This window comes from Oratosquilla oratoria, chromosome 12 (genome assembly GCF_046742065.1).
Source record: "Oratosquilla oratoria isolate Oo_2021 chromosome 12, ASM4674206v1, whole genome shotgun sequence".
NCBI lineage: Eukaryota > Metazoa > Arthropoda > Malacostraca > Stomatopoda > Squillidae > Oratosquilla > Oratosquilla oratoria.
This window is the reverse complement of record NC_134788.1, coordinates 7246474-7261084: the sequence shown is the minus strand read 5'-3', so window position 1 is coordinate 7261084 and position 14611 is coordinate 7246474. Positions and strand designations below refer to the sequence as shown.

Sequence of the window (14611 nt, the reverse complement as noted above, 5' to 3'; positions counted from 1 at the left end):
TCCTCCAGTCGCTCTCCCTTTAATGCTCACTTCCAGTGTGCTGCCACTTTCACCCCTTGTACATCTCATCACCTTACTTTTACCCACATTTATCTTCAACTTTCTTCTACCACACACTTTCCCAAACTCTGTCACCAACTTCCTCAATCCCTCCTCCGATCCTGCCACAAGCTGTCTACATCACTTACCTAACCTAAAACACCCTAAAGTCAGGTGCTCCAACAACTCTGCAAGAAGGACAACATCGTCAGCAAACATAAAGTCAGTGACTGTGGTGTTGCCAGTATCAGATGCTTTGCAGCAGCAACAACAACACTGTGCTCGGACAGACAGTCTAGGGAACAACAACAACAATAACAACAACTCTGTCCAATACCCAGTCCATGCAGGTGTTGGAAAGTGTGGTGTCTTGGAAAGGCAAAAAAACACTTTTGCCTCATTCCTGAATTAACAGGAAAGAAGCTAGACACACATCCTCCATACTTTACAGCACTCTGTCCCAGAGTATAAGCCAGATATCAAGTCAGTAATCCTTGCAGGAATCCTACAGATCTGCAGAAGATTCCAGAGCACTCCATGATGCACAGAGTCAACCACTTTCATGAGATCAACATAAGCTACAAAAAAACCTTATTGAAGCTCACATTGGTACTCCACAAGAATACAAAGCATTAGGATCCGATCAGTTGTAGACTCACCTGGTGTGAACCCAGACTTCATAGTCCTCTGAAACATTTGCAGATGTGAATGAGCCTGTGTCAGCAATAGATGGGCAACCTTACCTGGTGTGCTGATCAGTGTAATGCTGTGGTAGTTGTTGAAGTCCTGCTGGTCTCCTTTCCCCTTCCAGATAGGGACAGTCAGACCCTTTTTCCAGTCAGAGAGAATGGTAATGGATTGCCAGATAGCAGACAGCACTGCATGTAACCCACGGATCATGGCCTCATCTTCAGCTTTCAGCAACTCTGCACTGATATTGCATATGCCAGCTGCCTTTCCACCTTTCAACTTACTCACAACCTCTTTGACTTCTGTCAGGTTGGGCAGAGAATAATCTATTGGTGGATCAGGAACCACCACCTGAACACTATTGAGAGTAAGGTGTCTTGCTTGGAAGGTCACCAATGAGCAACCCTGGTACCCTGGATTTGCTGATTTTGATTACAAGTTGCAAACCCTTCCCCACTATGTGTCCAATATGGTTGCTGTGAACATAAGCCCATAATTTGCCTTCCCATGCTCCCACCCACCCACCACTGAGCCCAACAAGGGGAGACCGAGCAGCGGGACTGTTCGGACAGACAGTCTAGGGAACGACAACAACAACAACAACAACAACAACAAGGGGAGACCAGGATTATGGTATACATATTAACCCAATAGCCCCAGGAGTCATGGAAAGTGTACACACCTTGACCCCCAGGGGATGACAGCTGTAGACTGTCAGGTGTCAGCCCAGGTGGTAGTTGAGTGGCTCATGGTGTACCACAGATTCAAGTCGATCAGTCCAGCCAGTTTGCTTCTTCAAGCCAAGAGGGGGCACACATCCTGCACTGGGACATCTCACAGTCTCCAAGACTCCCATCTCCAGGCTCTGCAGGGCTGCCACACATGGCAAACACATGGGCTAGTGGCCCATAATGGGGTTGGATGGCCATTAACCTGAGTTCACCCCCCCCCACCCCTTTTTTTCTTGTTCTTCTTCTTCAGTGGGGAATCCAGTTTAGTCTCCAATAATTCAACCATTTGGCACCAGTAAAAGGACAACTGCCTCACCAAATGAATTGGAGAGTAGAAACATGAGCATTGCAAGTACCCATCATAGATCCCTAAAGGATATAAAAAAGACAGGAAACATTACTATTGGTTGATCATCATGTTTACATTCGTATTAGTTAATATTTTGCTAAAAGTTGTTCTTTAGATGGAAAAGTAGGTTCAGTCGCATTTATGGTTTGGAATCAGGGTAAACAAAAAAATTGTCTTCATAACTTGTAGTAGGGAACCACTGATCTTATAATTTTGGAAATGCTACGCTTTCAAAGAGGGGGGGATTGTCTTCCCATACCCCAACTTGGGGTACAACCTCATGGGAAGGCAATTTGACACAGTTGTGACTTTTTTATTTATTTATGTATTTCATTTTTTTTTTCTTAGTTCACCCAGTGACTTCTGGATGCTGTGGCATCTCTATTAATGAGACCTGCAGGCTTTAAATATATTGCATTATGATTTTGCAGTTTGATTTCTTGTGCCATTGTAAATGAGATGAATATTGAATATCTACTTGCTCAGGTGTTTACCTCCGATGTGATCTTCCTGGGAGCTGATGTGAACCACCCTCCTGCTGGAGACCGCTCTACACCCTCCTTGGCAGCAGTAGTTGGATCTATGGACAGATTTGCCTCTCAATATTCAGTGGAAGTCCGCAGCCAAGAGTGCCGAAAGGAGGTCATTGTGGATCTTGAAGAAATGACAATTTAAGTATTATTTCTTTGTGATAGCTACAGGTGTGGCACAACCCCCACCCCTCTTAGTGTTGTGTCTGAATTGGTCCTCATGTGCAGCTATTTTATAGTTACAGAAAGATGCATCAGAATTCATTGTGCATAACTTTGGAAGACCAGTGATCCTGCAAGATGGACAAGAGTACCCATTTTCAATATCTGTCAGCCCCCATATCTCCATGAGGAAGTACTGCCCCGATGGACAAAATCAATCTCTATCAATTTTCGCAGTATTTTTTACACATTTTCATTAAGGGAGACGTGATGACCGTTCACTGCTCCCCTCCCCCAACCAGTAACATAGAAACAGTGCCACTAGTCAAAAAAGTAGGAGGAGAGGAATTTTGAAAGGGTTATTTTAGATCAATCTGTTGCCCCAGGTCTTTCAGTTGACCTGGGGCCTTCAAGAAACCAGTAACATCCTCTGGGTTGGGCCATAAATCATGTAGGAAAGATATATACATACTGTACATACATACCAAAGGCTTTTTTCCCCCTTACATGGGAGGTAACCAAAAGAAAAAGGCATAGAAACTACTCTCACCCATTCCATCCCCCACATACCCCACTCCCCTCTACCCTATTTCCTCCCTCTTATCATGGCACCTCCTGGATGACGGGTCATCCCTGCACCTCGCCCACTGCCCTGAGTCAGAAGCAGTGTCACAAGACACAGCACATCCACAGCAAGGCTGCTTCATTTATTTGGCGACAACTCCTCTCCGTCCCCTCATGCAGAAAAGGAGAAGACGAGGAGAAATCCCTTCAGGCTGCATCAAATTGTTTCTCATACATACTCCCTCACCCCCCATCCCCCACCCACTCCCTCTCATGCATCACAGCACCATCTATACACAACCATTCTCCATTCACCTCTCCCATACTTCCTCAACAGACATTCCTCTCTTTACCAATGCCCCTTTTACCCCATCCATCCATCTCATCCTAGGACACCCCCTCATATTCGCTTCTTCCACCTCCACCTTCCACATCTCTTTTACTAATCTTTCTTCACTCATTCTTTCCATGTGTCTAAGCCATCCCAATATTCTTTCATCCACTCTATCTCCCAACTCCCTTTCCACCCCTATTCTCCTCACCTCCTCATTTCTCACTCTATCTAGCTTAGTAACCCCTATCATACTTCTGAGGCATTTCATCTCAAACACATTCAGACTCCTCTCTTCCTCTCTTGTGTTCCATGTTTCTGCCCCATAGATTGCTGTCGGCACAATCACTCCTTCATACAATCTCCTCTTCGTATCCATTCCCAAATGTCTACTCATTACATATTTAAATCCCCCATTCTACCTCCACCTCCATTTCTCCCTTTCCTGCCACATCCACACCCAAGTATCTAAAAGTATCTACTTATTCCAGTCTCTCTCCCTTAATGCTCACTTGCAGCCTGCTGCCACTTTCTCCCCTTGTACATCTCATCACCTTACTTTTACCCACATTTATCTTCAGCTTCCTTCTTTCACACACCTTCTCTCTCAAACTCTGTCACTAACTTCCTCTGATCCTGCTACAAGCGCAGTGTCATCAGCAAACAACAGCTGGCTTATCTCCCACTTTTCTCCATTTTCTTTAACCATCTCCAACCCATGATTTCACGAGTCTTGGTTCATATCCGGGTACAACAGTCGGAATTATTTGATCAACATCTTTGTCACTGGTGATTCTATTCAGGTATGACAACAATGATAAGTCTATCAAGGAAATGTACCAGCTTAACCACGAGCTACAAGTTGGTCTTGGTTCTCTGGAAAATTAAGTACGGATGGCAGTTAGCAGTCGAATTAATTCCTCGGGAGTAGATTAACTCCCAAGTTAGAGAATTTTATAGGCCCACCAGTTCAGTTGGTAGAGCAATGGCTCCATGATTTCAAGAGTCTCAGTTCTATGTTTTTCATTTCTACTTTGATCCATTTGCTCTTTCAACTCAAATTCTATTAGCACATGGTCACTCTTTCCTATCGGAGTTGTAATAAATTTTGTGAACAATTTCAGGCTCTGTTGTAAGTATTAATTCCAGCCTTGATGGTTCTTCACTACCTCTGCATCTGGTATTTTCCCTTATCCACTGAGTCATTGTGTATTCGATGATCATGTCGAGCAGGAAGTTGCCCCAGAGTTCCTCTCCACCCTTCACTGTCATTTCCTCCTAACATATATCTTTTGAATTAAAGTCACCCATTATTACTATATTTTCTCTGGCCTTCAGTATATCAGTTGATTCATATTTTGTATCTTCAAATATTTTGGAATGATTACTTTCTGTCCATGACTGTGTTTTGGGGGGCACATACACCACTACAAGTTTTCTACTCTTCATATATTTACTTTCAACTTGTATCATAATATCAGGCTCTGTCATAAGTATTAAATCCAGCCCTGATGGTTTTTCACTACCTCTGTATCTGGTATTTTCCCTTATCCACTGAGTCATTGTGTATTCAATGGTCATGTCAAGCAGGACGTTGCCCCAGAGTTCCTCTCCATCCTTCACTGTCATTTCCTCCCAACATATTTCTTTTGAATTAAAGTCACCCATTATTACTATATTTCCTCTGTCCTTCAGTATATCAGTTAATTCGTATTTTGTATCTTCTAATTTTTTGGAATGATCACTTTCTGTCTAGGAATGTGTTTTGGGGGGGCACTTACACCACTTCAAGTTTTCTACTCTTCATATATTTGCTTTCAACTTGTATCGTAATTAATTCTACATTATTTTCTCCTTCAGTTATTTTTGTTACATTTAAATCTTTATTAGTCAAAATTAATACTCTGCCACCCTGTCATTATCCATTCTATTCTTTGTCCAACAATTGTATAAACCTTGTCCCACAGTGTTGGGTGGTAGAGTACACTTTAATTTAGTTTCCCTTATTCCCATTATGTCTTGTTTCTCTAAAGCCAGATAATCATTTAATTCATTCCTGTGGTGGGGGGAAAAGAATACTCATTTAATTCATTCCTGTGGTGGGAGGAAAAGAATACTGCCACCAAGTCTTTCCACTTGGATCGTAAGATGCGAGAAAAACAGGACGGGGATTGGGACCAGGCATCCTTCTCCCTGTAGCCCCACAGGGGACATTCCTAAAAAAAAGTAAAGGCATAAAAGGGTCTAGGAGTTTTCCAACCAGCACCCTAAGGTTTGGGTCTTTTAATGTGCATGGATGTGGTACAGATGAGAGTAAAAGGGAAGAGATAGGTAGTATGTTTGTGAGGAGAAAGATGGATGTGTTGGTTTTGAGTGAAACTAAGTTGAGAGGGAAAGGTGAGTGTAAGTTTGGGAGTGTAATTGGGAGGTATTCAGGAGTGAAGAGAGGGAGAGAAGGGGTGGCTATACTAGTAATTGAAGAGATAGGTAAATATGCAGTTGGAGTGGAAGGAGGCTTCCTCAAGGATAATGTGGATGGTGAAACTAGGAAAGGAGATGTGGGTTTTTGTAAGTGCGTATGGGCCTGGTAGTGAGAAGAGTGTAGAAGAAAGGGAGGCTTTTTGGATAGATTAAAATGAGTGTGTAGAGGGATTAGGGAGGAACATCAATGTAGTAGTATTGACAGACCTTAATGCTAGGGTAGGAAATGAACAAATTGATGGAGTGGTTGGGAAATGTGGAGTTCCAGGAAAAAATCGTAGTGGAGAGTTGATGGTGGAGAGTGTCTAGAGAGTTGATCATAGCAAATACAGTGTTTCGGAAGGAAGTCAAGCATAAGTACAAATGGGAAAGGGTGGTGGATGGAAGGGTGGTAGATAGAGCATTAATGGACTATGTAGTGGTAAATAGGATTATGATAGAGTTAACCACTTCAATACGGGACTTAAATCTCGCGGGCAGCAGCCAATGCCAGCCGTACGACGTAACGAAATAATATTCGCATCATAAAATATAGTCGCCGCTTATATCGATCGTTCTCTCTTTCACCCGCGAATTTTGAAAACCACAGAGAATGGGATTAAGGGCGCATTTGGGAGAATGTAAAAACACAGGGGCGACTACAATAAATATAATCAAGACGCCGATATGGCAGCGTCGCAAATCCACTTGCTCCTCATGACGCCTACGTGTGCGGCACCGTATGGAAGGGGTTAAGGATGTACATGTGCTAAGGGTAGAGAGTGGGGGGAATGTCAGATCATTTTTTGGTAGAAGGTAAGTTGAGAGTGGAGGATATATGGAGAAAGAGGAAAAGGATGGAAGGTAGGGGGGGGATTGTTAATGTTGGTTAGTTATGTATCTTTTGTGTGGTGGTTACATCGTGGGTAGTTGTAGTTTGGCTCTGGCCAGGCTCATCCTGTGTTGGTACTGTCTTAATGCTAGATGCTGTCCTGAGCACAGAACTACCAGTGTATTTACCTAGTATTTACCTAGTTGTGTGTTTCTTCTCAGGTGTGTCTTTTTCTGTAAGGCTTATGTGTGGGGATGTTGTTGGAGTAATGAGTTTGATGGTCTTTTTTGTCTTTTCTAGTAATCTGAATGTGTATGTATTTACCAAGTTGTATCTTACGGGAAGGGGAGCTATATTCATGGTGTCCCATCTTTGTATCTCGCAATGTTTGGTTTGCTCTTAAATTTGTTTATAGTTATTGCACACATTATTGTTTTATTCAATTTGTTCTAGATATCCACCACTCTGTGTAGAAAACTTTTTTCTAGGTCTCTTCTATTACTATCCTTTTTGAGTTTCTTTTCATGTTCCCTTGTATTTTTCTTTTCCCAATTTAGTAAGTCCTTTCAATCAAGCATACTCCAGTCAAGGCCTTAGTGTGACAAGTATATATATATATATTCTTTTTTTACCTTTGATAATCTTAGTAAGTTGTAAGATTCTCTGACATTTTGTTTATCTGTATTAGGGAACATGTCATTTGAGATAATTACTCCTAAGTCTTTTTCAGATCCCACTTTACTTTGTTCCAATTATATGTTGTCCTGATATTCTGTCTTTACTTTTTCTGAATTCCATTATGCTACATTTCTTTATGTTGAAGTCTACATCCCACTTTAGGTTCCATTTTCAAACCTTCTTTAGTCTCTATAGTGATTCCATTACAGTATTCACTTTCCTCAGCAATATAGCATCATCTGCAAAGAAGCTCAAGTAACAATCCACATCATCCATGTCATTCACATAAATAGCAAACATTATTAGAGCCAATACCAAGCCCTGTGGAACTCAACTAATCACCTCCATGGATATTTTGTGTGGTATAGATGGTAGATGGTTACAGATATTTTAGTAGTATGCTGCAGGTGTAGAGTTTTATTATTACACTCAACCATCAATTTAGCGGACCTCAAATTTGCGGACTTTCGATTTAGCGGACAAAAAAATGTGTCCGATAGTAACAGTGAAATTGCGGACGAAGTCCGTAAAATGAAAATTTGTCCAATAGGTGTCCGGTAGTAATGTACGTGCCCACCGAAACCTAATGGCGTGGTTCAATTTCATTTTTATATGTAATGCACATCATTATACATATGTACTGTAGCTTTTTATTACATATCTGATACATATGTGCACACCGAAAGCTAACAGACAATTTTCTACGTAACGGACTTATGTCTGGTATCCAGTATTGGTAACGGACGGACCCGATTTTCAAATAACGGACTTTTGCAAATAACAGACAAAGGCCTGCATGCATATGTCCATTAAATCGAGGGTTAAGTGTATTTTTTTTTATTCATTTATTTTTTATTAAAAAATTTTTTATTATTATTATTATTTTTTTTTTTTTTTTTTTTTTTTTTTTTTTTTTTTTTTTTTTTTTTTTTTTTTTTTTTCCCATTATGTTGGTGGTGCTTGAGAAATAATATATACAGAGTGTGTGGTGTTTAGGGTTCTTGTGTGAAATTACGTTCCCGTCATTCTAATGTGTTCTTTTTTGGGATGAATTTGGTTTCTGTATGTAGGTGTCAAATAGAGGTGGTTTTGTTATGACTTCTGTTATGACTCATTGCTCCATTCTGTTTGTGTTCGTCTCTCTGATTTTTGGGAACCATGCTGTGGAGGTGTAGTTGAAGGTGGTTCTAATGAATTGCTTATACACCTTTGTCTCATAAACCCACTTTGGGAATTGGCCCAGGACATAAAATGCTACCAATTCCCAAGATGAGTTTTATGTCCTGGGCCCAAATGTCAGCACAAGTGGTGGTTGGTGAGTGTGGGATTAAGAGTCCAAGGTGTAGATGGTTCTAAGAATTTCTATTGTCCAAAGTCAGTACTTTAGATGATTATTAAGTAGATTTGTTTTCTTGTTGATTTTTGCTGTCAGGTTTTTGGTGTGTCGGCTGAAAGTTGTGTATCAAGTAGGCCCAGAATTTTAGGGTTCATTTCCAGTGGAAGGATTTGGCCATTTACTTTTACTATAGGTTGGTTTTTTGATTCATGGTTATCTGGAGTGAGTAATGTTACTGTATGAAAGTGGCACTTGCCAACAAGGGTTTTTCAAGTACCTAGTCATAATACACACAACTGAGATTAAATAAGAAGAACATAAGAATGAAGGGGACTGCAAGAGACCATATGACCTACACTAGGCAGCTCCATATCCATCACCAGCTGTCATCCCCATCCATAAAGTTGTCTAATCATTTCTTAAAATAACTGATAGTTTCAGCGCTTACTACATGGTTACTAAGTCTATTCTATTCATCAACCATCCCATTAGTAAACCAATTCATGCCTATTTCCTTCTTAAATCTAAATTTTCCAGTTTAAATCCATTACTGCGAGTCCTGCCCTGTTGTTTTAACCTCTTCAGTACGGGCCTTAAATCTCGTAGGCAGCAGCCGCTGCCAGCCGTACGACATGTCGTAATAATACTCGCATCATAAAATATAGTCACCGCTTATATCGATCGTTCTCTCTTTCACCCGTGAATTTTGAAAACCATAGAAAATGTGATTAGACAGTTTAGAGAGAATGTCAAAACGCAGGGGCAACTACAATAAATATAATCAAGATGCTGATATGGCAGCCTCGCATATCCACTTACTCCTCATGCTGCCTACATATGCGGCACCGTATGGAAGGGGTTAATACGATGACCTTGTTTGCATGACCCTTGTTGAACTGGGGGAACAGGGGTTGGGAGGGAGAGAGGAAGGGAAAAGGAGGTCACTGAATGCTAGGCAAGGTTAAGAAGGTGAACCAAATGTCTGGGAGCAGGAAAGGTCTAGGATAAGATGAATCAGCTTACAACGAAGGAACCAAAGGAAGAAGAAAATAAGAAGGGTGAGCAATTGTTTGCTAAGGGTGGACAGTGACTTTGAGAGGAAAAAAGGGATTTTGGAGGTATTTTTGCTGGTAATGGGTATTTTTTTTAAAGGAATTAAATGGGGGTGAGATATTGAACATACCCCTATTTTGTTTGTGTTGGTTCCTTGTACAATGGCAGCTTCCAAACATTTTCTATGGATCTGGTTGGGTGCACTTATCACAATTTCTGCATTTTCCCAGTCCATCAAGCGGTTGCTGCTGTTCCTGTGTGCAACACACGCATTGGTGGTGACATCATGGTGGACATCATATCGGTGTACTAGTATCCATTTTTTTTTTTTAGATTGCATGATGTTTCCCCAATTTACACTGGCTGCAAAAAAAAAAAATACACTTTGAGCGCAAATAAAAATGTTACACGCGAATCGACGTAACATTTTTATTCATGTTCCTGCCATACGAGAAGTGGCGGAGCTAGTGCTGACGTAGCGCGCTTGGTCCCTCCTTACTACCTTCCACCCCCACGCATCGATCCTCAGTGAGCTACGAGAGAGGGTCACCTGCAGGCTGCTCCCGAGCGCCCCACTTTTTACTTGACCCCCACCTTTCCCGCCCTGAATCTCCACTTCTACCTGGGACAATGGTAAAAAGTCAGCTTTCTTTGGTGCCCTGGCTCTATTAAAACAAGGAATGTCTGTGATACATGTGGCAGCTGAGCTGCATGTCACAAGAATGACGATATACCGCATCAAGAAAGCAGGTGGCGCACTGCCCCTGCGTACCACACCACGAAGGAAGGAGGGCTCTTGCCGGCCAAGGAAGGCTTTGCCACGCACAGACCACATCCTGAAGAGAGAAGTGATGTTAGACCCTAGTATAACAGCCTTAGAACTAAAAGAAAAAATCCGGAGCTGCTCAAGAAGGTCTTGGTCAGAACGATACAGCATCGACTTCAGAAAGACATGAAATTACCAGCACTTCAAGCCGCCAAGAAACCTCTTCTGACTGAGAACATGAAAAAGAAAAGGCTGCAGTTCTGCAAGAAATATCAACACTGGACATCAGAAGAGTGGAAGAAGGTCATATTCAGTGACGAGAGTGCGTTCCAGCTCATCAGGGGTACTTCGGAGATCATCAGATGCCCAAGTGATGCCTCCCTCTACGGCCCGAAGTACACAAACAAAACCGTGAAACATCTCGACAGCGTGATGGTGTGGGGCACCTTCAGCGGGAATAAGGGCAGAGGTGGCTTGTTCTTCCTACCCAAGAACATCACTATGAAGTCAGACAACTACATCAATGTTCTGCGTGACCACATGATGAAGTTCTGGGAAATACACAACTGCAACTTTTTCATGCACGACGATGCACCAGCACACAAATCAAAAGCCGTCAAGAAATTCCTCGAGGGCAACCATATTGATGTTCTAGAGTGGCCTGGTAACTCCTCTGACCTCAATCCAATTGAAAATGCTTGGAACAAAATAAAGAACACCCTGCAGAAGGAATGACCCAGTAGCATACCAGAGCTGAAGGAGACCCTGAAGAAGCCGTGGATTTTGATGGACCCGGAGTATTTCGCCACTTCCATGCCTAGGAGGATCGAGAGGGTCATCAAGATGAAAGGAAATATGACAAAATACTAAAATGTAAACAATTTGTATAAGATGAATGGTTTAGACAGATGAGAGTGTGGGTGGAGGAAGAAAAAGCAAAGATGGGCCGGAACTCCTTTATTGCTTAAACGTTTCGATAGACTCGGTCTTCTTCAGTAAGCTGTCTACAAACTGCTTGAACCTTACAATTATACACTCGAAGACGGGGACAAGGACTGGTCATCCCGCTGGCTGTCTGAGGATTCCCTTTCTCGTACCATGTATGTGTTTACCAATCGTATTTAATATCAGTTTACTTGCTGCCTTCGATAAACACACGAAACCTTCCCTGACAGGGAAGGTTTCGTTCGTTTATTATTTCGTTTGTTAATTCTCTCTTCCAATTTGCTGCCATCCCCCCTTGTACCTCTCATCATCTCATCATTTATCTTCAACTTGCTTCTTTTGTGCACCTTCCCAAACTCCATCACTAACCTCCTCAACTCCTCCTTTGATCCTGCTACCAGTGCAGTGTCGTCAGCAAATAACAACTGGCATATCTCCTATTTTTCTCCATTTTCTTTAACCATCTCCAATCCCTGACCCATTACCCTTGCATTTACCTCATTCACCACCCCATACATGTATACATTGAACAGCCATAGCGACATGACACACCCCTGGCAAAGTCCCACCTTTACCTCAAACCACCCACTCTCTCCATTTCTAATTTTAACACAGGCTCTACTATCCTAAAAACTCTTGACTGATCTTAACAGCTTTCCTCCTATCCCATATATCTGCAGTGCCTCCCACAGTTCCTTCCTGTCTTCCCAGTCATAAGCCTTTTCCTCCTCACCTCCTTGTTTCTCACTCTATCCAGCTTAGTAACCCCTATCATACTTCTCAAGCACCTCATCTCAAACACATTCAAACTCCTCTTCCTCTCCTATGTTCCATGTTTATGCTCTATACATTACTGTTGGTACAATCATTCCTTTGTACAATCTCCTTTTAGCATCCATTCCCAAATGTCTATTTCTCGTTTCACTTTTCAGTCCCCCATGGCATTTACTTGCTTCTCTCAATCTACTTTCTACCTTCATCTCCATTCACAGTTGCCTATTTCTCATAACATTTTTTAATCCCCCAAGAAGATGGCAGATAGGGCTGATGAAAGATTATTGGGCTGGTTTGGACACATGGAAAGAATGAGTGATGAAATATTAGTAAAAGAGGTGTGCAAGGCAGAGGTGGAGGGAGTGAACTTTGGATGTCAGAGGATGTGATGGATGGAGCGAAGGGAGTATTGAGGAAGAGGGGAATGTTTGTTGAGCAAGGAAGGGAGAAGGCAGGAGTTAGGGGGGAGTTGAGAGACTGTGTATAGGGAAGGGAGGGGGAGGGATGGGGGTAGGGGATGCTTACATGTGAAAGATATTTTGATGCAGTAAGAAGGAATTATGTATTTACCTGGTTGTATCATCTTTGATTTACAATCTGTGTATGTAGTCACCTGCCTATATGTGCTTTGATATATTATTGAATGATTTAGGGTCTATTTTTTTGTTATAGATGTGGAGGGGGCTATATAGATGTTTGTAATATATATTGGATTCTTTAGGTTTGTATTGTGAGTATTTCTGCTGTGTTGTTGTTGTTGTTGTTGTCGTTCCCTAGACTGTCTGTCCGAGCAGTCCCGTCTCCCCAAGGAATGCCATAGCCGAAACTGGGTTTTCCCACAAATCCTTTATAGAGCGTATGTTGTGTTGTTTGCGTGCATGATTGTGTATAATGCAGTCTTCTATTATGTGTTGTATGGTATGGGGTGAAGTGTTACATCCTGGGCAGCTGTTCACAATGGGGTCATCCAGCCTCTTCTGGTAGCTTAGAAGTGCTGGGTGGTGACCGCGCCGCAGTCTGGCCAAGTGGACTCTGTCCTTTTGTGGGAGAGAGGATTCAGAAGGGTGGATATCAGGGGGTCTGGCATGCAGCAGTGTGTTGTCTTTCAGTGTGTTAATGGAGCGGTGAGTGATATGATAATGAATATGTTTCTGGAGGCTGGTATTTGGTGGTTGTGGAGGAAGAGAAGAGAGTATCTGCGCGTGATAAAGGTCTTTGGGTGTTGTTTTAATGTTTCTTGGTGTGTGTGGGTGTTCTGCTATGTAGTGTAGCGGGTGTAATGTGTTTGTGGTGGCTGCGGCAAGTGTTTGTGTGCCTTTCATGTCGAGGTGGTCCTTGACTTTGAGGACTTTTGTTTCATGGTGTAAATGGTCTGTAGGTGTTGTATTTGTGCAGCCTGTAATTGTTTTTAGGGCTTTGTTTTGTATGATTTGAAGGGTGTTGTGGTGTGTATCACTGAGATTAGGAGCCCATGCAGGACTCGCATAATTCAACACTGAGCGTATGCATTGTTTGTATATTGTTATTTTATTTTCTTTGTTTTGTCCAAATGTTGTTCCAGTGATTGACTTAAGTGCGTTAAGTCTGGGTGTGCATTTGTTTTTTATGTTTGTGATGTGTTGTTTGAAAGACATGGATGTATCGTATGTTACACCAAGAATTTTCAGTGTGTTTGTGTGTGGTATTAGAGTGTTGTTGATGTAGAGATGAGGTATGTATTTGTGTTCTTTTGTCCAGTTTGTGAGAAGTGTTGCTGTAGATTTGGTTGGAGCTATTTTGAGTCTGTTTGTGATGAACCATGTGTTGAGTGTGTCAAGGTATGGCTGGATTATTTCTGCAGCTTTGTCTGTGTTATGATGTGTGCATGTGATTGTTATGTCGTCTGCGTAGGAAGAGATTTGTATTTCTGAGGTGTCTGGCGTGGGTAAGTCATGCATGTATAGATTAAATAGTGCGGGGGATAGAACTGAGCCCTGTGGTACTCCATTCTTAATGTTTCTGATGTGCGATGATTGGCCATTATATGACACATAAGCATTCCTACCTGCCAGATAATTGGCCAGCCATCTTTTGGTGTTATTGTGCATGTCTGTGTTATATATTTTATTTGTTAGGTTGTGGCGGGGGATAGCATCAAAAGTTTACTAATGTCTAATGTTATAAGAAGTGTTCTTTGGTGGGGCCTATCTGAATTGATGCCATCTAAAATTCTTTGTGTGAGGTTTGTCAGAAGAGTGTTTGTGGAGTGTAGTGGCCTAAAACCGTGTTGTGAGTCAGCAAGGGGAATATGTGGTGTGACAAGTTTAAGTATTAGGCGTTCAATGACTTTAGAGGGGGTGCAGAGAAGTGTGATTGGGCGGTGCGATGTTGG

General features: G+C 42.0%; 1 protein-coding gene across 1 annotated transcript in view; it reads left to right on the top strand.

Annotated features, from left to right (window-relative positions):
* LOC143030931 (protein argonaute-2-like) overlaps positions 1–14611 on the top strand; it is a 238563-nt gene that overhangs the window by 181625 nt on the left and 42327 nt on the right. Inside the window, exon 12 of the mRNA XM_076194202.1 lies at positions 2296–2480. Coding sequence (XP_076050317.1) covers positions 2296–2480 — 185 coding nt within the window. The remainder of the gene's footprint in view (positions 1–2295; positions 2481–14611) is intronic.